Genomic DNA, 20,484 nt, shown 5'->3' with positions numbered 1-20,484 from the left:
TGTAATAAAATGAAATATTGAAACAAATATACAGTGAGGCAAGCTTTAACTCTTCCAGGTTGTAAATGTCTATTGTTTAATAGTATCTACTTCATGGCATATATTCCATTCCATTTCTGTGATAAATTTGGTGAGCTCCCAGTTGCTGCTAAATTATATATGGATACCTGATAAATGCACATCTTATTAGCTGAAACACATCCCTAAGATAAGCAAGTTAGTTTGGATTTTTATTGTTAATTGAATTTTTTCAGCAGAGGCAACTGAAGGATGTTCATGAATTTGCACAATGTTAAACATCTGCTCCTCTTAGCAGGAACTGAACCAGAGTTTCACTTAACCTGTAAATTCAACTCAGGAATAAAACAGGTACTCAGCCTTTGAGGAGCTTGGTTGTGTGTAAAGGAGGCAGGCAGGTAATGCTGTGAGGGAACAGGATGTAATTAGCATCATTGCCTAAATGTCACATCTGTGGTGTGTGGCTTCCTCTGTGCACAGAGATGATCTTCAGTGATGTTTGGAGGCAGCAGAACGCTCCCTGTGTTATTATCAGGTGTTACAGGAACACTGCAGTGGGGTTACATGCAGTGTAATTGCTGCAGAACACAGCCTGGTGTTTTACAGGAAGCTTTCTCTGAATGATCAGAAGTTAAATGGCTGTTATCACAGATGTTTATATATTAAGATTTGGGTTAATTTCTCTTCATTCTAAATTGGTTTGCTCAGACCTTGCATAGAATCGTGGAATCATTAAGGCTGGAAAAGACCTCCAAGACCATAAAGTCCAACCTTCAGCCAGGTATCCCCATTACCACTATCACATTGCAAAGTGCTACATCTGCTCATTTTTTGAACTCTTTCAGGGATGATGAATCTGCCTCTTCCCTGAGCAGCCTCTTCCAAGGTTTAACTAGTCTTTCAATGGAGATTTTTTCCCTAATATCCAACCTGTAGTATTAACAGCCTATAAAAATCAGAGTTGGGAAGATTCAAAACTCACAGATATCTCTAAATTGGAAGAAATTGTCAATTCCAAAAAGGTTTCTTGATGTTATCCTCGTGCAGCTGCACCTGCTCAGAGGAGTCTCTCTATGTAAATTGTTGAGAAAAGTAGTTATTTTCTGTTTTCCAACCACACAGGAAAATTGAGAGGAAAGTCCAGCCAAACTCTCCATGCATGTGCAGAAACAAGCAATTAAAGGAAGAGGAAGATAGATTGAAAGAGACAGGTAAAAAATTTGCATGGCAGAATGAGGATTTTCAAGGAGACCCCTGAAGAACTGAAGTCATCTTCAATTTTCCTGTCCCCATATAAACTTGTTCTGTCAAGTCAAAGAGGCCATAATGCAACAGATCATTGGGGTAAAGAGTTCACATGATGTCTCACTCAGGTTCAGCAGTCTGTTCTTTTGGGACCACATTTCCACTGTTCAGCCAACACTTTCATTTTGTATGTAGGAAAACAGGCTGGTGTTGATGAGGAATTTTGCCATCAATGGCACACTCAGAAGTAAATTTGTAACATCTTAGTTTAGTCATTTTCTGATCTTTCTAACAATGCCAGATAAAACCTGAGTAAAACACAGGGAAAGGGCTGTTTTGAAAACAGAACTTGTCTCCAACCCCTTTAATTTTGTCTAGAAGTGTTCTTTTCAGTAACTATATCTTTTTTGCCCTATAGATACGGATGAGAAAACAAATCTTAGTGCTCTCATCTCCTGCACTGAATTTCTTCCTGGAGCTTGAAAACTGCCATAGGAACAGCTGAAAATAGTCAGCATGGCCTGAGAAGATCTGTCAAATAAAATGACACCCCCAATGCCTCCTGCCTTAGAAATGACACTCTTCAGCCTGCTCCAAACTGCTCTTTATTGCCACATATGGTGGCGCTGAAAGGTTGCCTAGAAAATTGGTGCCACTGGAGTTCCCCCTTCAGTGGTGGGTTATTTGTACTGGGCTGTTATCATCCTCCCCAAGGGGACAGTGAGCAGGAGCACTGTCCTGCCATGGTGGGTGGATTTCAGGCAGGTGATGGTGGGGTGCAGGAGCTCTGTGTGGGCTGCTGGGTTGTTATGTCCTAGCTCACCTGCAGTGATAACACACTGAGTCTAATCTTGTGTTGGGAGTGGCAGCACAGTTGCAGATTTTCAAGGGCTGGAGCCCAGATCAGAGTGCATATGGACTAAGTACTCATGCTCCAGCTGTATGGAGATGCCACTCAGGGGCAACTTCTGGAGAGTTTTTGAAGGGTCACAAGAAGTTTGAATCTCTTTGTATGCTGTGTTGTGTATTTCTTGATAATCACATGCTCTTATACTTAGCCTGGATGCTAATGGCTGCACAGCTTCTCTCACGGATTTTAGGGAAGAGCTGCAGGTGCCACCTGCCATTCTTACAGCCTGTGTAGTTTTGCTGAAAAATAGCTCAGGAGCCAGTGGGACTCAAATCCCCTAAAGACTTCTGTGTGTGTTAAGGCTCACATCTGCTGTCAGGTGATCTGCACACCAAGGTCTCAGAGATTGGTGCTCTGTAGGTGTTATCAGATCATTTTTGATATTTAAAGAAGTACTGACATTTCGAGTAATCATTGTATTGTAAGGCACCTTGCACAGTAATATTTCACTGGGAGATTAGTTTCCCCATCAAAGGAAGCTCTTCACTTCCTCAGTTTATTTTTATTTTGTACCCTGCATTCCTTTGAAGGACACTTTCATCTCCAGCCTTGCTGTTCCTCTGTTATCTGCTTTTACTCAGAACTGGGTTGAAGATTGCTGTGGGATCCAAGTGTAAAAACCTGCAGCAATTCACAGAAACCAGGAGTAAAATTTTTAAAGAGGATGATTATTGAGGGAGCTGGATTAATGATCTGTCATCACAATTTAGCTACATTCACCACTGACCTTTCACAGGGAGGATGCTCTTGATAAATGTAGATCATTACTGAGTTCTGACATAAAAACATAATGGCATTCTGTGTTCCTTGGCAGGCTGATCAATATTTTATCTGCCAAAGCATGCAGAAGTGCTAAACAGGATGAATTACATAGCCTCTGCAAAACAGAGCAAGAAGCAGCATTGCTTGGAGTGAGCAGAAATTTGACAGTTATTTGCCACATTTTAGCAATCAGACCTTCATATGCTGGATTTTTCTTTAACTGTTCTTCCACCTTATTGTTTTTCTTTCCATCTCTTTTTTTTTTTTTTTTTTTTTTTTTTTTTAATTCAAACAGTTCCAGGCTTCACTGGGTTTGAAAATGCTCTAAACTGATAAGAAGGGCTTGTTTCTTTGGAAATCTTCCCCAGCATGAAGAGGGAAATAATGGACTAGAATTGAAGAATCAGTTTAGGGCATGGCAGAATAGCAATTTTAGCTCATCCAGAATTTGTGTGAGTGTCTCTCTGTGTGTTGGCTCCCCAGCTGTGTGGTAGGGATGGTGCCTGAGTACACACAGGGGGTCAGCTGGCAGTACCACAGAGGCACCTGGCACACATGTGGTGGCATTTCTGATGTTTAGAAACTGGGCAGGGAAGGAACACTTCAAAACCCATCTCTGAAGAGCCGTGGTGGCCAGCTAAAATCATAGAATCACAAAATCCTGAGTTAGAAGGAAAGAACCCACAAGGATCATCAAGTCCAGCTCCTGGCCCTGCACAGGATAACCCCAGAAGTCCCACCATGTGCCTGAGAGCATTGTCCAGATGCTCCTTGAGCTCTGTCAGGCTGTGACCATTCCCTGAGGAGCCTGTTCCTGCGTGCAACCACCCTCTGGGGAAGAACCTTTTCCTAACATCCAACCTAAACCTCCCAATACAGGTTGCAATTGTGAGCAGAATCCAAGTCCCTGGGAAGTTCTAACAAGGAAACCAAGCTGAGAGACATCCATTAGCAAGACCTACCGAGGAGAGCAGCCTGAGATGGGATAAACTGCTAATGATGAGCTTGTGTTGCAAAGGAAACTGCTGGGGGCAGTCAGCAGAGAGAGAGGAGAGTGGGGATAAGTGAGAAGGCACACAGACAGCTTTTCTGACATTCTTTTTGCTTAACAGTCAGATTTGTAATACCTGGAAGAACAGAACAAGAGGTGGCAGAAGCCTAAAGAGAAGTATTTAGCAGATAAAGTTGGTAGATGCTTGGCACAGTGTAAGAAGATTACAGATGTCAGGACAGCAGGAGAGAGCAAGAGGGAAGGAGAGGAAATACAGAGCTTTGCTCTCCAAGACCTATAAACCAGCTCAGTGCCAGCAGTCTCTAAGGAACTTCGGTTAAAAGAAGAAATAATAATGCTTAGTAAATGAGGGGAAGGATCTTTGCTGCAGGAGAATCTTGCTGTCTTTGCTATTGACTTTCCAGATGTTTTGAGTAGCCTGAATATGTCTCCTCCATAACTTGGCTGAGCAGGCAGTGTCTTTTCTGGGATGCTCCCAGCATCCATGTCTGGTCACTAAAGTGCCTTATTTTGTCTGAAATAAACAGCATTAGGTCTGGGTTGTACAGCAGCACATCAGCTCAGACATCCCAAGCACAGATAATTTCTGAGCTTTGGCCAGACTTACTATAAAGTTATAGTTTCAGATCAGAGTACTTCAACTAACCTGGAGAAGTTTTCCCTCTGTTCTTCCACTACAGTAAGAATAAGTATATAAATTATACATTTATACTTATATGCATATATATATTACAGTTGTAGTGCATTTTTCTATCGATCTTTTAGTTCAGTTGAAGGAGCAGATTATCAATCTCACACCCTGGGACAGAACTTTATTGCTTTTATTTGTTGTGTGCTGCTAAACAGCTCAGCACTGCTGGGCTCTAACCAACTGCTTCTGCATCACTGCGGCCCTCACATGTCTGGGATGTCAGGGAAAACGTGCAAAGGTGTGAGACCCATGCAGTCTGTCACATCCACACTGTGGAGAGAGGCTTGGGATTCACTTCCAACAGAGCTGGAGAGTGTGATTTTCTCCAGAAGGAAGTGAAGGTAATGAAATTTTGGGCCAGATTTGACAGGGGCTAGAAGGACCTTCTGACTTTCTGCCTGCAGTATATGTTAGCAACATGTGAAACTAGACTTATTTTTTAAATAAGAGACATAATTGTCTTACTGCTGGTTTTCTTTGATGTGTTCACCATGGCCTCACCCTGCTGTGCATGATTGGGGTCTGCTGGATCCATGACCATGAACACAGCAACAGTGTGATGGGGTAAAATATATTAGGAGTTTATAGCAGGATTTGGGAATTGCTGCCAGCAGCTGTCACCAGCTCTGTCCTTCTGTGCTTTCCTTTATTTCATTCTTAGTGCCCATCACACTTGCCTGGAAGCTGCAGCATGGCTGTGACCCCCAAGGTAATGTGACCCCCCCCACCCCCAAGGGAAATGGGCACATTTACCTTGGGCTGGCTTGCAGCCCAGATCAGTGTGTAGTTTTTCAAGAAAAGCAGTTTTGTGGTGGCTTTGTTTCCTGAGCATGGAAGAACCCAGGAGGGTTGTAATTCAGTGAAAGGAGATCACTGTCTCCTGGCTCACACCATGCTTGAGGGAACTGGGGGGTTCAGCCTGAGGAAGGGAGGCCCGGGGGGACTTTCTCCCTCTCTATGAAAGAAACTTGAAAGAAAGTTGTAGCCAAGAGAGAGTCAATCTCTACTCCCAATGACAGGATGTAAATGACAGGATGAGATGAAATGGCTTCAAGTTGTACCAGGGGACTCTTAGGTTGAGGATTAGGAAAAAATTCTTTTGGATTGACTCCATGCAGCCCAGGATCGTGGTGGAGTCCCCATCCCTGGAAGTGTGAAAAAGCCCCATGTAGATGTGACACTTGGGTTAGTGCTGAGGGAGGAAGGCTGGGAAAACCTTGCCCAGGTAACAGCAAATGTCTACAAAAAAGAAGTCCCAGCTGCGGAAAACAAACCTGGAGGGTGTAAAGTAAGAACTGCTTTGGCCTGTCCTTGTGGGGAGCACAAGGTAAGTGTGCCCACCCAGGTGTCACCATGTACATTGCCTGTAGCACTGCTGGTGCTCACTACTGGAAACCACAAAGCAGAAACAGAAGTGGAAGAAAATTAAATCACTTTCCCTATCCTCATCAGCCCTAGATACATTTCTGGGATTAACTTTTGATTGAAAATAAAATTCCAGCTAAGAGAAAAAATATTATTGCAGTAGGTAATACAGTATATACAACAGAATATCTTGATTAAATGGATGCAGTAATCAGGTTTTCTCTTAAATAAGCTGGTGATTGAATAAAAAAGTATATACTGCCTTCACAAACCATCAAATGACATGGTTGGAAATAAAGAAGTCAAGAATAATAAACAAAACTAATAGTAGCTGAATAGCCTTGTTTTTTTCTGTAAAACAAGACTGATCCCAAGTGGGACCCAGTGCTTTTTGGAGGTTGTTTAGAGGGAAGGAAAAATTTATCAGCTGCTTAATATCCCTGAGCAGCCAGAAACTCCCAAACTAGATGGGACTGAGTTAAGGTAGGAAATAAGCCTTGCTTGCAGTTCTTGTTCATGTAGCAGGAGGACACTGACCTGACTGGTGAGCACATGTTCAGCCCTCTGTGTCCTCTCTCACCTTTCTCAGGTCATAATCTTTTGAAGTTGTGAGCACAAAATATGAAGAGTGAAAAAACCCCTTGACAGTAGATGGGTTTGCTATCAGAGAAGTGCTTCCCACCTGGAATTTTAATTTGGTTTCAGTTGGAGTGGTGCCAAGAGGTCCAAAATGTTGCAGCTCAGCAAGAAAGGGACAGGAACATTAGTTGTCACTGTGCCAGAGTCTTCTGTTATTTTTCAGAGGAATAATGTTTAGAGTCTTTGGGGAGCTGATCTACAAGGGTATCGTCCCTTAAACTGAGGTGGGACCATGTTCTCCTAGATTTAAGATTAAATCTTAGATTTAATCCAACAGGATCAGTGATGGGATTTAAGAGAAAAGGTTTGTTTTAAACCCAGCATTGCAGAGGGTAAGGCTATTTACATTATAGAGAAGTTACATTACAGACATAAGGACATCCGAGGGGAGCAGCTGAAGGTGTTGATGCTGTTGGTGGGGTATGGTTGATACCCACAGAGTGTGGGACAGCTGCAGCCTGAGGGTGCTCCAGGGTCTGCTCCAAGGCTCCTGCAAGGCACCAGCCACTGTGCTCTGCACTAAAGAAAACAGATTTGCACAAAAGGACAGCTGCCATTTCTCATTCTGCTGAGCTCTGCCAGCCAACAGATGAGCAGAAAAGAGTCATAATATCTTGTACCACTGGATGCTGCAGGCACAGCGTGAGCTTTCAGGGTCAGGAGGGTTCAATCTGATCTCTTCAGCCAAGCCAGAGTCACTTCAGGGAGAATAGCTTGAAGGCTTTTCCCTGATGATAACCTTTTTCCCTGGTCAGGGACAGGACAGTGTTTATTTCAGCCTGCAGCGGGTGCTGAGAGCAGGCACTAGTGACACCACAGCTGCAGGGGCTCCCCACAGCCCTGCACTCCTCACTGTCCTTCCTCTGGCCTTCTACCACCCCAGGCCGCCTCTGAGGGTTCCTTGAGATCAGTTTGACATAGGGTGACAGTCTGAGGTACCAGTTACATTAGTGGAACTTTCTAAACATCAGCTTCCCTGGTTTTATTTTTTACTTTATGGGATAAATTTATTAATATAGAAAAGCATAGAGCCAATTTAATATTTGTGGGAGTTACAAAACTGACTGTGGCAGTCTGTAACTGAAGCCCTATAAAATCTGGAAGGTAACATGCTGGAGAGTATCCCTGACAGCAGGATTTAGAAAATCTGCCAGCTGATACAAAACAACTACCGGAGCTCCTCAAGTGCAGAGCTGAGTGGAGCTGAATATGCAGACATATGTGCCTAATTTTTGCTTTTAGGACCTCAGTCCTTTGAAAAGATCAAGGTAAATGCACATCCAGTAATGCTGTCTTGTCTCTCAGGGGACAGCTGCACAATGGCAGACTACAGCCGGCTCAAGAGCATCCTGCTGGACCTGCAGGCTCGCCGGCAGAGCCCGCCCAGCAGCCTGGCCAAGGACAGGGTAGCCCAGAAGCGCTTCCTAATTGAAGAGCTGTTTAAGCACCTGGATCTGAACAGTGATGGGCATCTCAGCAGCTCTGAACTGGCTCAGGTAGGTTTATTGTTCAGTGAGAATGGAATTATGAAGTGGATTTTCATTCAAAGTGTGAAATGAATGTAACACAGCAGCACTCAGGTGGGAATGGTCATTTGTACCTGTCCAGCCAGCAGCAAGTAAAGGAGGAAAATCTAACACAGTCAGTGAGTCTCTCTCTGCATCTCCCAGGAGTCAGTGTTGTCTCAAACATTTGAAGCTCATCTCCAAACAAAAAACATGGCAGTTTTCCAGCTCCGTCCATACTCCTCAAAATAGATAATGATCCTTGCTCTGCTAACTGACATCTTCTGAAGTATTTCCAGTTAGCCGGCTTGGGGAGAACCAATATAGATTTTTTAGGTGCATGTAAGTTAGGCAGCAATCTCTCAGTTCTTCTCCCTGCCTTCTGGACTGTGCATTAGCATAGAGTAATATGACAGGAAAGTTGGGATGTTTTTCAACAGGTATATTGTCCTAAAATCCCTGGACAGATGGTGAAATGTGGATTAGCAGAAATTGATAGAAAAGGTAAGAGCTTGAAAAAACTATTATTTCCAGTTTCAGGCATGCTGTGCTGTTGGAATTCATCTCTTTGGTAAAGTGAACCAAACAGCCATCCTGGGCACTTGATCTGGGTACTCTGTGTCCTCAACTTGCTCTTTGCACATGCAGACCTGGGAAAACAGTCCTGCAAAATGTCTTTTCCATTCCATTATGTCATCCATGAGAAGAATTAGAAGCAAATGCCTTGTAAGAGCCCTTTGGAAGCCAGTCTTATCTGGGACCTATTACAGTTTCCAAAGCTGTTCCTTCATAGAATTATGGAATGGTTTGGGTGGGAAGGGACCTTAAAGCTGATCTCATTCCACCCCCTGCCATGGGCAGGGACACCTGCCACTAGACCAGGTTGTTCAGAGTAAGTTCACCCTTGAGTGTCTCATCTGTACTTTTACTTCCCAGGGAACACAGAGTGTGTTGCAGGCACGAGCCAGCTCCTCCCTGAGCTCACTCCTCTCCAGGACAGTTTGTGCTGCATTTTAGTCCTCAAGCTGTTGACAGGATGCTTGATCCTTTCTACACAATGCAAAGTGTCAGCATAAATTCCCTTAGATCTCAGGGCTATGAATATATGCAATATTTCCTCTGAAGGCAATGATTTTTTCATAAAGACATGGTAGCTATAAGAAAACACTTCTATCTGAATTCAAAGCCATGCCTATGGTGGCATCTATGTGTCTGTTCTACACTCCAATTTTTTTTTTTTTTGCCTTTTACATGAAACTTATTTATTGGAATTTTAAAACTCTCATGGAAATAAAGGTTTGGCAGCCTGCAAGCAATTGTTATTGCAAAGGAGCTCAGGCAGTGCTGTAAGGTCTGCCTCGAAGTTCCTCTGGGCTTTGTTTGCAGATGTGCCTGGAGCCCAGGTCTCTCTTCCAGGTGCAAGCACAGACATTGGCTACTCTTATTTCAATTATTCCCACTGTTATCAAAATCAGTAAATGTGCCCACATCTGGAGCCCACTACAGTTTGATGGACCAGAATAAGTTCAGCCTCAGCCAGGAGCCCTCTCACCCAACCATTCTTCATGCAATCTGGCCACCAGCATGGCTGAGGTGACAACGAGATCACCTCTCAAAAGACAAAATAATGCCTATTAATGCACAGTTTGGATAAGCCATGGGTGCTTTTCATCCTGAGCTGAGTGGCTCTGGTCTTGAGCCCCTTGGTGCCAGCATGGCTGAGTCCCAGCCAGGCTGGGGACCCATCTGTGGGCAGCTCTGGGCTCTCACAGCAGTAGGATTCACAGTTTATTTGTAGCATGCCCAGTCTTTATTTTTCTGTTTAACAAGATGATTTTTATGTGCTCTTACAAGACCAGTTTATCCCAGGTTTCAAGGGACATTTTTTTTAAGTAATGAGCAATTTTTAATTATCCAGGTTATAGCTTTAACAGAACTATTCTTAGGTCTTTCTTAGGTAGATTTGTAATTGATTTGCATTAGCTCTCTATTTTGAAGCTCTCTGCAACTTTAAATTTCCCCCAGAGATGGGAATTTCATTGCCCATGGGTAGAGGAAGCTGAGCTGAACGTGATGCATTGAGATCTTGTTCCCTCTGACTGCTGGATGAGCTGGTGTTGTGCCTTTGCTTTGTTTTGTTTAAAAGAAAAATAGTCTCTCGGGCACTATAACTTTGTCTGCAAGCAAAAACTCAAGGCAGGTAACTTGCACTGCTGCAGTAAAAAGTGATTTTTAAGACCTGGAAGTGGATCTTTAGAAGGCTCATTGCAGAGGGATTCACCCCAAAGGAGAGTCTCTCCAGGGGGGATGGTCCTTCATTGACTCAGCACCCATTTGTGTGTTCTCCACAAGAGAATTGCTTTGAGCAAAACAATGGCAACAAATGGCCCATCCCCTTCTATTTAGAGCTGGTTTGCCTCCTGTCTGCCGGTAGACCCTGTCCAATATTTTCCCTCTGGACCCAACAGTGAAATTGCCATGTAGTTTTGCAACCGTGGATATATAAGGCTATTAACAATGGTGGTAATTGGAATGTTATTTCCATTTAAATCTTTAATGTGTTTTAAAGTCAGATTCATAAATCTACTAAGTGTGTCACAGCTGAAGTGTTTGCCACTGGTTTTTTTCCTGACGTTAAATCAAAAGGACTAGTAAAAACTTGTCAGTCTTATGAAAAGTTAATCAATTTTCTATGCAAAGGGTAGACAGAGGGAAATTTCCATCTTTAGAGGATTGATCTTGGAAGTTATGGTTGATCTCACTTTTATTGAATATTTTTTACTTGCTAGGTGAAGGGTCATTTTTTTTAGCATTATTACTTTAAATTGCTTCAACATAATGGGTCAAGACTAGAATAGTAAATAAAAGAGTCCCTGGCCTACAGGAAAAAGCTTTCCTGTATGGAAGATGCAACAGTTCAGCAATTTTCTTCATGTTCTACAATAAATTCAGAGAACCCAAATGAAATGTTGAAAAAACAAAGGAAGCAAACTGTCAGGGGTTGGAAAAGCACATCAGTGTTGAGTACACCATCCACTGTTGCCTGTTCTATTCCTAAAATCAGGGCATACAATTTTGTCCTTACTTACAGAGGAGAAAGAAGCAGACTTTCCTTTTTCCCTGTTGAATATTTATTTTTCAGTCCGTTTTCAATATGAAAATGCATTTCTGTGCTGCTGGTAAAGGAAGGGGCTCTTCAGTCCATGGTCCATGAAGTGCTGCAGGAATACAAATATCCTGATAGAAAGCAAGTATGTAATGACACATATGATAAGCTATCTATTATCTATCTATGCCCCCAAAGGTCATTTCATGGAAGATCTGCCAGGTGAGCCAGGCCAGCAGTGCACTGCATTACGTGTAAGGTTACCTGTTTGTTCTCTTTGCTACAGCTAATGAAGAAGGAGGGCCTGGAGGATGATTTACTGGGTTGTACACTTGAAGACCTTCTCCAGTTTGATGATTACAATAACGACGGCCGCCTGACCCTGCAGGAGCTCTACACAGCCTTCCGTGAGTCCCTGCTCTGGTCTGTCCTGGCTGTTTGAAGCGTGGCAATATCTGTGAGGGCACTGTTGTCTTCCTAGGTGTGGTCAGCGAAGATGATCCCTTTTTTGTCTTTAATGCCATGAAAACACTTTGGAAGGCTTGTTTCCAAGGTGTTTGTGCTCCACTGCGTGGAGCAGGAGGTTGTTACAGGTGTGTCAAGTTTATTGTTTTCTTCTGTGTCTTGTTGTGCTTCTTGTTGATGGCAAGGGAGAGATGGTGGCCTGGCCAAGGTCTAGAGACCTGAGTGCATGCTTTGATTAACCCTGAAGAAACAAGATGGAAACCTGCCCAAAGGTCCTGAGTTAGTTTGCTGTGGGGAAGGTGTTTACTGAATATTTTGCCTGGGAATTATGTTTTCTACATTTTGTTTTCCATGTTAATGAGTGTGTTAGAGTGTGCAATCATGGTACAAATCTCAGCACCCTGTGCAAGGATCGGGGGATCACAGAGCTACTTAAACAGTGGGATATAATAAATACTTCTGTTATCCCGTTTATCTTCATAAATTTATGTTCTTGCTTTGAGTTAAGCATTTGTTGAAGTCCTTCACTGGAAGAGGCCCACACTGTCTCCTTCATCTGGGTGATAGAAAGTTGTAATGTTGCCTGTTTCTTAGGGATACTAAAGAAAAAGGAAAATGGGCAGGGTTATTAAAAAATCCGGAGAGTGAGCCACAGAGAACTTGGGTATGGTTAAGACATTGTGCATAAAACTGAAGCAGGATTCAGCTGCTGACTCTGTTGAGTGCAGGGAAAGGGCCAATAACAAGCTAGTTACCTCTTAAGCAGGATTCTTTTCTGAAGAGGGTAATGTCTATTTTCTTGATTTACAGCTTTTCATTTTAAAAAACCCAATTTAGATAATAATCACAGAATGGTTTGGGTTGGAAGGGACCTTAAAGATTATCAAGTTCCATCCCCCTGCCATGGGCAAGGACACCTGGCACTAGCCCAGGTTACTCCGAGCCCTGTCCAGCCTGGCCTTGAACTCTTCCAGGGATGGGGCAGCCACAGCTTCTCTGGGCAGCCTGTGCCAGGGCTCCACCATCCTCACAGGGAGGGATTTCTTTATAAAATATCCAGTCTAGCCCTGCCTTCTGTCAGTTTGAAGTCATTCCCCCTTGTCCTATCATACCATGCCCTTGTCAAAAGTCCCTCTTCATCTCTCCTGTAGGCAACCTTTAAATATTGGAAGGTGTTTTAAGTGTTTTATTTAATGCATTTAATTCAGCATAGCAGATGTACAGTAAAACATAAAATCTCATACATTAAGAAGGCATAAAGTGTATTAACCCACCTATAAAGGCTTGACGTGCAGTTATTTGGGGGCATATTTAGATCAATGGGTTCTCAAAGTCGCATCAACTTAAGCCTAAATTCCAAGAATTATTTCTAGGGGTTTGGGTTCAGGGAATTTTAAGTAGGCAATGAAAATAAGACAAGTACAAAATATTAACCAATTAATAGCAATAATATTGAAAAACTGCACAATTATCATAACAAAACACAAGGTGTAAAAATGACTGTTTGTCAGAGGAGTTTTATATCTGAACAGAATTGCTCACCATCTGAAGCTGAAAACCAGACTGACTTCTCCATTTTCAGTTTTCCCAGAATCCTGACTTTTATCAAGAGCAGATAAAGGCTCACCAGTTTTTAATTTAAAACCAAAGTTAATTGCTTGCAACTTTTGAAATTTTCGGGAACCTGGAAGCAAATTTAGTGCCTGGTTGAAGTATATTTTTTCCCTTTACTTTATTAAATGATGTAGGAAAAAAATCTCAAAAATACTTTAAACACTTAAGGGCACACTTTAGTTTATGAAAATTTTGTTTATAAGATTTCTGCTTTGTTATGAGTCAGAATTTGGCTTGCAGCAGTAGTTTAAAGGTACGTCATCCTGCACATTTCCCCTGTTTTTTGCCTATTAGAGAGATCTTTTTGTTGCTTGAAGTTCACCCAAGCCATGAATTGTGGCTACCACAGGCTGGCAGCAAGGTATGGGCACAGCTGCCTCAGCAAGCTGAGTAACATAATTACCAGAATTCAGTGACATCAGAAAGTCTCAGTCTAATTTATCCTCTCAAAAACTCTGTCACATCTGTTTTGTTGTCTGTGCTCTGGTGGAGTGTCGCAGTGTTGGAAAGGTTTGGAAATGACCTTGATAATGTGAAGAGCTTCCCAATCTGACATTCTTGTGCTGCATTAGAAGTTGCATTTCATTTTAGAGAGTCTTGTGGCCTTGTTGTAACTCACAGAGCCACAAAACAGCCTCTTTCTCTCACTCCCATTTGCGTCTCTTGTTTTCCCTTGACCCATTCTCTCTCTCTAAGACTTTCAGGGACCCAAAGGTTATTTTTCTTCCCAATCATGTTGATCATCTGTAAATAAAAAAAAAAGTGTATGGATGAGAGAAATCCACAGTCTTACATTTTCTGAAATGTGGTTTTGCCAGTACAAGCACTACATCTAATAGGTGCTATTTTTAATCATAACTTCAACCAATTTTCATATGCATTTTAATGCACAGTTTTGGATTATGGGCAGAAATAATGGCCTTTTTTCTAAACCTACCATCTTTCTTCTGGTTTTCTGAGAGTTCTTTTGTTCCTAATCCCAAGAATAGAACTGTTAAGAGTTTTTTTGCATCTATGAGGATGACTAGAAATATCTGTTAACACAGGATTAAAGTGTCAACTTTCAAATTGCCTTAATCATACACAAGTAGTGTATGAGACAGATGAAACACTCCCCTGACAGCTGTGGTAAGAACCACTTGTAGGTGTCTTCTAATTCCTCATTAATAAATTTTTATTAGATAAAGAGTCTCAGGACCATAATTAAAAAAAATAATTTTTGATATGATGATCTTGAGATTTTTCACACGTCAGAAATAGAGTACTGGAAAGATTATTTGTCTGTTGTCTTTTCTTTAAGTTGTCACAAAGATTCAATACATGACTAATAAATGAAAAGCTTAGTTGTCATAAGAGCTAAAGCAGTGCATGCATCTAATTAATCAGCACGGAGATAGTCTGGTGAGTTGGCAAGCACATCACCCAGCTGAGTCATACTTTTAAGAATGCTCAGATGGGTGGTTTTTGGATATAACTTCTGGCACTGTATCTGACTAGAAGTCATTAAAATTAGGCATGACACTTCTGGCATTCCTGTTGTCTTCCCTAATGGGCGAGTGGCAGATTGGCAGATGTGAAAGCCCAACTTAAGAAAAAAAGTCTGTGTAATCTTCTAGATCTGTATCCTCATCATCATCGTCATCATCAATATGGACAGGTCAATTTGTGCTATAGATAATTGAGGGAGAGGGAAAAGATGCATTCCATCAAAATGCCTTTATCCTGTCAACACTGTTTAGCTAATAAGGAGTTATTAAACCAACAATAAAATCCCCTAAAATTCTAGATCGTGGCCCATTAAAGTACTTTCCTGATGTCATAGCTGGACCAAAACAACCTACAAAGGAAGTTTGGAAGAAAAATACTGAATTGTGATTTTTCAGTCCAGTCATTATTTGTCATGGTCTATTGTATATAAGTTACATGTAGACAGGAAATTGCTATTTCTGTAAGATGAGAGGCATATCATCTATGGATATATTGCTATCTAAAGAACACAAGAAGGGACATTTTTCATGCAGGAATGAATGCAGTAGCAGGATTAATGTGGTCTTCTCTTAACTCCAATTAAGGAGTGTAAGACAATGTTTTCCTTTCCTTCTTGATTCTGTTTTAGGCCAAATCTTCATTTTTTTAATATGTCCTTAATATTAACCAAAAAAGCACAAGGAAGAAATATGAAAATGATATGTACACACCTTCAGCAGGAGGTCAGGGAAATGCTGGGTAACAGCCAGGGAGGGTGGATGGTGCCAGCCCCAGGCCCTGGGGCTCTCCCAGCACCACCACCAGGGGCTGGGAGACCAGATTGAATTTCAATGAACTGGGTGAAAAAAAGAATTTTGGAGCCTGGGCTGGACATAGGTGTCAGGTAAATCACTGCCAATGCAGGCAAGCAGTGTTGGACTGGTTCCAGATTTACTGCAGTGATTCTAAAATCTCCAGTTGTACTCCCCACAACTGTGTGGTGTGGAGAAGGGAGCAACCCATTCCTGATTCCTCCACCACCCTCCAGACGCTCATTAGAAGTGTGGAGTAGAAGACAGGTTTATTTTTGACTTGTGCATGTTTCTGATTCACTAGAAACTACTTTAGGGCAGAGCTTTTAATTGTCCCAAAATTGTGGGGATTGATGCTGACTGGGAAAAAGCAAAGCTCTACACTGAGAAACGGGGAATGAATGAAACATAAAAAGGGGCTTGCAGGGTCAAGTGGGAGAGGAAGATGTTGAGTGAAGAGGAAGCTTTCAGCAGGGTATCTGTTCTCGGTAGATAGATCAGCATATCCAACTCTATGGTCTCATAATAAACAAGGTGATAATGGTGAATAAATACTGTTTGAGGAAAACAAATACCCCTATTTGCTCTGTGTGTGTGTGTATATGCGCTCCACACGTGTGGCAAACCAGCTGTTCCAGCAGCAATTGCACCTGTAAAGTCCACGTTCAGATGAAATGTTTATTCACAAATTCACGAAACTGTTCTTGATGTCACAGCACCTACAGTCAGGTATTTGTTGCTGTTTCCTTCCAGCTGGATTGGTCAAGCCCAGATAATTATATTGGACAAGTATATTGTGAGATAAAATGTTTTGCTTGCAGTGTTTTCTTAAGCAATGTTGTAGCAACAGTTATCTACAGAATCAAATCATAGTCCTGAAATATTGACAGTTTGTGCCCCAGGCTTTGCCTCTCCTGCTGTCATCTCCCTGGTATGTGATTTTTCTTTCATGTTGCTGCAGATATTGGTACAAACTTGGAAATAATTCATTAGCTTACCAGCATTGATTGCTTCTGTGAGCAATGAGATATCCCAACTTCAAACATGGCTGGGCAAGCAGGGGAGCAACAGCCTCTGCTTTTGGTTTGATGTGGGGTTAGAGGAGCTGTCCAGGAAAGAAATGAGGTTTCCTTTAGTTGGCCAAAGCAGCCCATTCTTGATTGCCTCAAGGAATGGTGTGCAGATGTGTTACTGAGGATGAAGGCAACTTACTGGGCATTTAGTAGTAGCAGTAGTAGTAATATTGTTGTTATTATTGTACAATACAATTATTATTGTTATTAGTATATTAATACTATTTTAATAATGCAGTCTTATAGCAGAAACAAAACTACAAAAAGTCAAGGGAAAAAGCAGAAATTGAAAACAATTCAGCTTGATTCCTGCAGGAAGTGCCAAGTGGCTAAACAGGGATGACAGAAAAACTCAACAAGCACCCAAGTCACTGCAACAGCACTTTGTCACCAGCATTCTCATGAGCCATGACACCATGCTGGGTTTTTAGGCATTTTGAGGATGGAGCTGGTGTGTGTTGGAGGCAGACACAGCAGCTCAGCACAACGGAGAGTGCCCAAAGACTCGTGAGTGGGCAGGGTTGAGCTCTGGGCACGTGCTCGAGGATGGAGATGCTTTTGATCAGCTTCTGAGATCTCCTTGCTCAATATGTTTTGACTTTAGATCATTTTCAGAAGCACCTAACTCCTTTCCTCACTCATAAATACAGTGTAAGATGCTTGGCTTGAGCACTAGGAATGATCCTGCTGCGCCTGGAAATGTAATTTTTGTCTAGTAGGATGCCTCAGCTGGGAATATCACAGTGAGTTCATCTGTACTGTGTTTTAGTGGGCAGCTACTTCTTGAATGTTGAAAATTTTCTTACTTGGATTTTCTTTTTTTTCTTCTTTTTTTCCTTCTTTTTTTTTTTTTATCTTGCTATCAAAGAAACGCATTCTGCAAAGGAAAAAAGTTGATTTCTTTCTCTGTCTCTCTTTTAAAGTTCTTCTCATTGTGAAAACCTTTTGCACTTCAAGTCTAAAATATATCTCAGGGCTCCAGCAAAGTGTCCTGCATTGTTTGCAGTTCCACAAAACAGCGGTCAGAATCAGGTTTGTTGTGTAGTCTCAATTGTTTTGCTGCATTTTGAACAAAGCAAAAGGTTCTTCTCAGAAGAAGAAAAAAAAATCAGAATTAATTTGTAGCAAGAAGGACAAGTTTAATCTAAGCAAAAAGGTTTCAAAAGCTAAAATATGGTTCCCAGAGAAAAAGTTAAAAGTGCTCAGATCAAGAATAATTCTGTTGTATGTGGATGCATGCTTCCCAGTGGGGAGAGGGACGTGGTTTTGCCTTGGGGTAAAAAGAGAAATGTTTCCATGTTGAGATCAGACATTAATTCATTTAATCAGGGCTGCTGCTCAGCTTTGTACTCTACCCACTTGATACATTTTGGCATTATGACTTCAATTAAGAGAGCCTCCTCAAATAAAAGTTTAGCAGAATTAATGGTAAACATAAGTGTGGTTAGAATGATTGTGGTTTCATGTCAAGAATAGAGGCCAGATTTTTTCATGGAAAGGCAGGGAGGGTGCCTGACACTGGTTTGGCTGTTCCCATGTCAGAACCCACACACTCAAGTGTCAATTGCCAAACTCCAGTATTTTTCCCAGTAGGGAAGCAGAGAATGGTTTGGACTGGGAGGGACCTTAAGCTCATCTTGTCCTAACCCCCTGCTAGGAGGACCTCTTCACTAGAGCAGGCTGCTCCAAGCCCCATCCAGCCTTGAGCATTTCCAGGGCTGGGGCTTGGAGGCACAGCTTCTCTGGGCAACCTGTGCCAGGGCCTCAGCACCCTCACAGGAAAGAATTTCTTCCTAATATCTAATCTAAACCCACGATCTTTCATTTAAAGCCATTCCCCCTTGTTCATATCTCTCATTTCCAAAGATACCATCTGTAAAATGTCAACAGTTTTAATAAGCAATGACTGAATAAGAGAAAGTAATTTAATTACAAGTTGTTATTGGAAATCTATTGTCTACAAATTGCAAAGAAAACTCACTAGAAGACAATGTACTGTTGATCTTAAAATGTTTTTCAGGGTGCATTGATTTGTTAATCTTGGTTTTAAATGCAAGAAATTGCCATGTGGAGTAGTGCTTCAGAGGTGATGTACTACAAACCATATCAAATGTCTACACACACTCTAGCAGGACTAGAATATTTAAATATTTATAAGTATTTATGAGTGACTCACTGGCGCGTAAACCGGGCAAATACCATTACTCAAAAATTATTTGATCTGTGCTGGCAGTGTTCACTGAAGCAATTTCACATGCACAAATAATAGTATTTTGGGTTTCTTGCAAACACAGAACTATGTCAGTGAAGAGCAAATACAAATATTGGTGAAATCGTAGAATGGCTGACAGTCCTAGACACACGTTGAGTCACCACCAAGCATTACACAAGTGTGTAGCTGTGGCACTTGGTTCAGTGGTGGCCTTGGCACTGCTGGGGTAACAGTTGGACTTAATGATTTTGGGGGGCTTTTCCAACCTAAATGATTCTATGCTTCTCTGTGCACCTTAAAGTCATGTAGTTAGGGGTCTGAATAGTATAATTTTCATTTTCTGTGTGCTGGGAATGAAGAATTGCAGGAGTCCTATGGCTTCCTTATGGTCTTCCAAAACCAGAGGCCATTTCTGAATGAAAATTGGACCCAAACTTTGTGTTGTTTTGGGGTTTTTTTTTGGTTTTTTTTTTACTTCTTAGTCATATTCTGTCTTTCTGAGGAATTTTTGAAGCAAATGCAATATTTTCATGAAGCAAAAATGACATTTTGTTAAAAATGGGCAAAATTACAGTTACAATGCCTAAGACTTTACAGGAAGTCAGAGGCATGATACAGTAGGATCCTGAGCCAGATCTTGTTTTATTACATACAGTCCAGAACATTTTAGCTGCTGTTTTCTTCTTCTTTCTTGTTCTCTCTCCGTGTATTTCCAAGTGGGTAATTGCTAGAGTTTTATTTTTCTTTCAAAATCAGCCTTCATCTGAGGAGAGCTGCTGTGAATGGTCTCTCTGCCTTTACAGGCACCTCATGGATGCTTTGAATTGCTTCTCCATTTTCATGTTCTTCATCTTTTCTTACATTGGTTGAGCAGATTCATAGCTTGTAAGGCCAAAAACGTTCCATGAGATATCAAAAAAAAAAAAAAAAAATTACCTAACACAGCCTCAGTCCCACCAGAGTTAGGTGCAGAGGGTAGAACTTCCTTTATTACCCTTCCCCTCCCATATTACTTTCTTCACCATCCAGGCAGGGATCATGTTGCTGTTGTGTGTTTTGTCACTTACTGACCCTTTTCACAGGATTAGTGACCTCATCTGGTTCCCTTTTTGAATGGATCCCTCTGAGAAATGCTTTTAGAGATGTGTCCATCAGCCAATTCTTAGTTCATTTAGGACAGATTTTATTGACACTGTACAGCACTACAGAGCTGCAGTGCTAATTTTGTAATCAAAATGCCAGAGCAGCCATCAGAAAATTATTGAGTACAGTACATATTCCCAGTGCAGTGATACAATTTATGGAGAGCCACAGCTGAGATGTTTTTATTTTATGATCTTCACAGGAGAAAATCTCCTTGACAAATCCAGGATGCCCAGATAGAAACTTTAAAAAAGAATAGCAGTAGAAAATTGAATAAGTTGAACTCAAAGGTTGATTCTGCTTTAATACTTCCAAAAAGAATTAAAAGGGGTTCTAGCCTTTAGAAAAAAAAGTAAAAAGCTGCAGAGATGCCTCAGTGACATCAGAATTTGAGGTGAAACTCAGTTGTTGCTAATATCTGTCTTTAGCACCACCATAAAAAACT

The 20,484-nt window shown here is 41.6% G+C and overlaps 1 protein-coding gene across 2 annotated transcripts in view; it reads left to right on the top strand.

Annotated features, from left to right (window-relative positions):
- Positions 1-20,484, top strand: part of FSTL4 (follistatin like 4) — a 315,751-nt gene that overhangs the window by 208,993 nt on the left and 86,274 nt on the right. For both annotated transcript variants that reach the window (XM_053956322.1, XM_053956321.1), the window contains exons 6-7: positions 7,948-8,138; positions 11,540-11,660. In XM_053956322.1, coding sequence (XP_053812297.1) covers positions 7,948-8,138; positions 11,540-11,660 — 312 coding nt within the window. The remainder of the gene's footprint in view (positions 1-7,947; positions 8,139-11,539; positions 11,661-20,484) is intronic.

The sequence above is a fragment of the Vidua chalybeata genome, chromosome 15 (assembly GCF_026979565.1).
Source record: "Vidua chalybeata isolate OUT-0048 chromosome 15, bVidCha1 merged haplotype, whole genome shotgun sequence".
Taxonomy (NCBI): Eukaryota; Metazoa; Chordata; class Aves; order Passeriformes; family Viduidae; genus Vidua; species Vidua chalybeata.
This window is presented reverse-complemented; position numbering and strand designations above follow the sequence as displayed.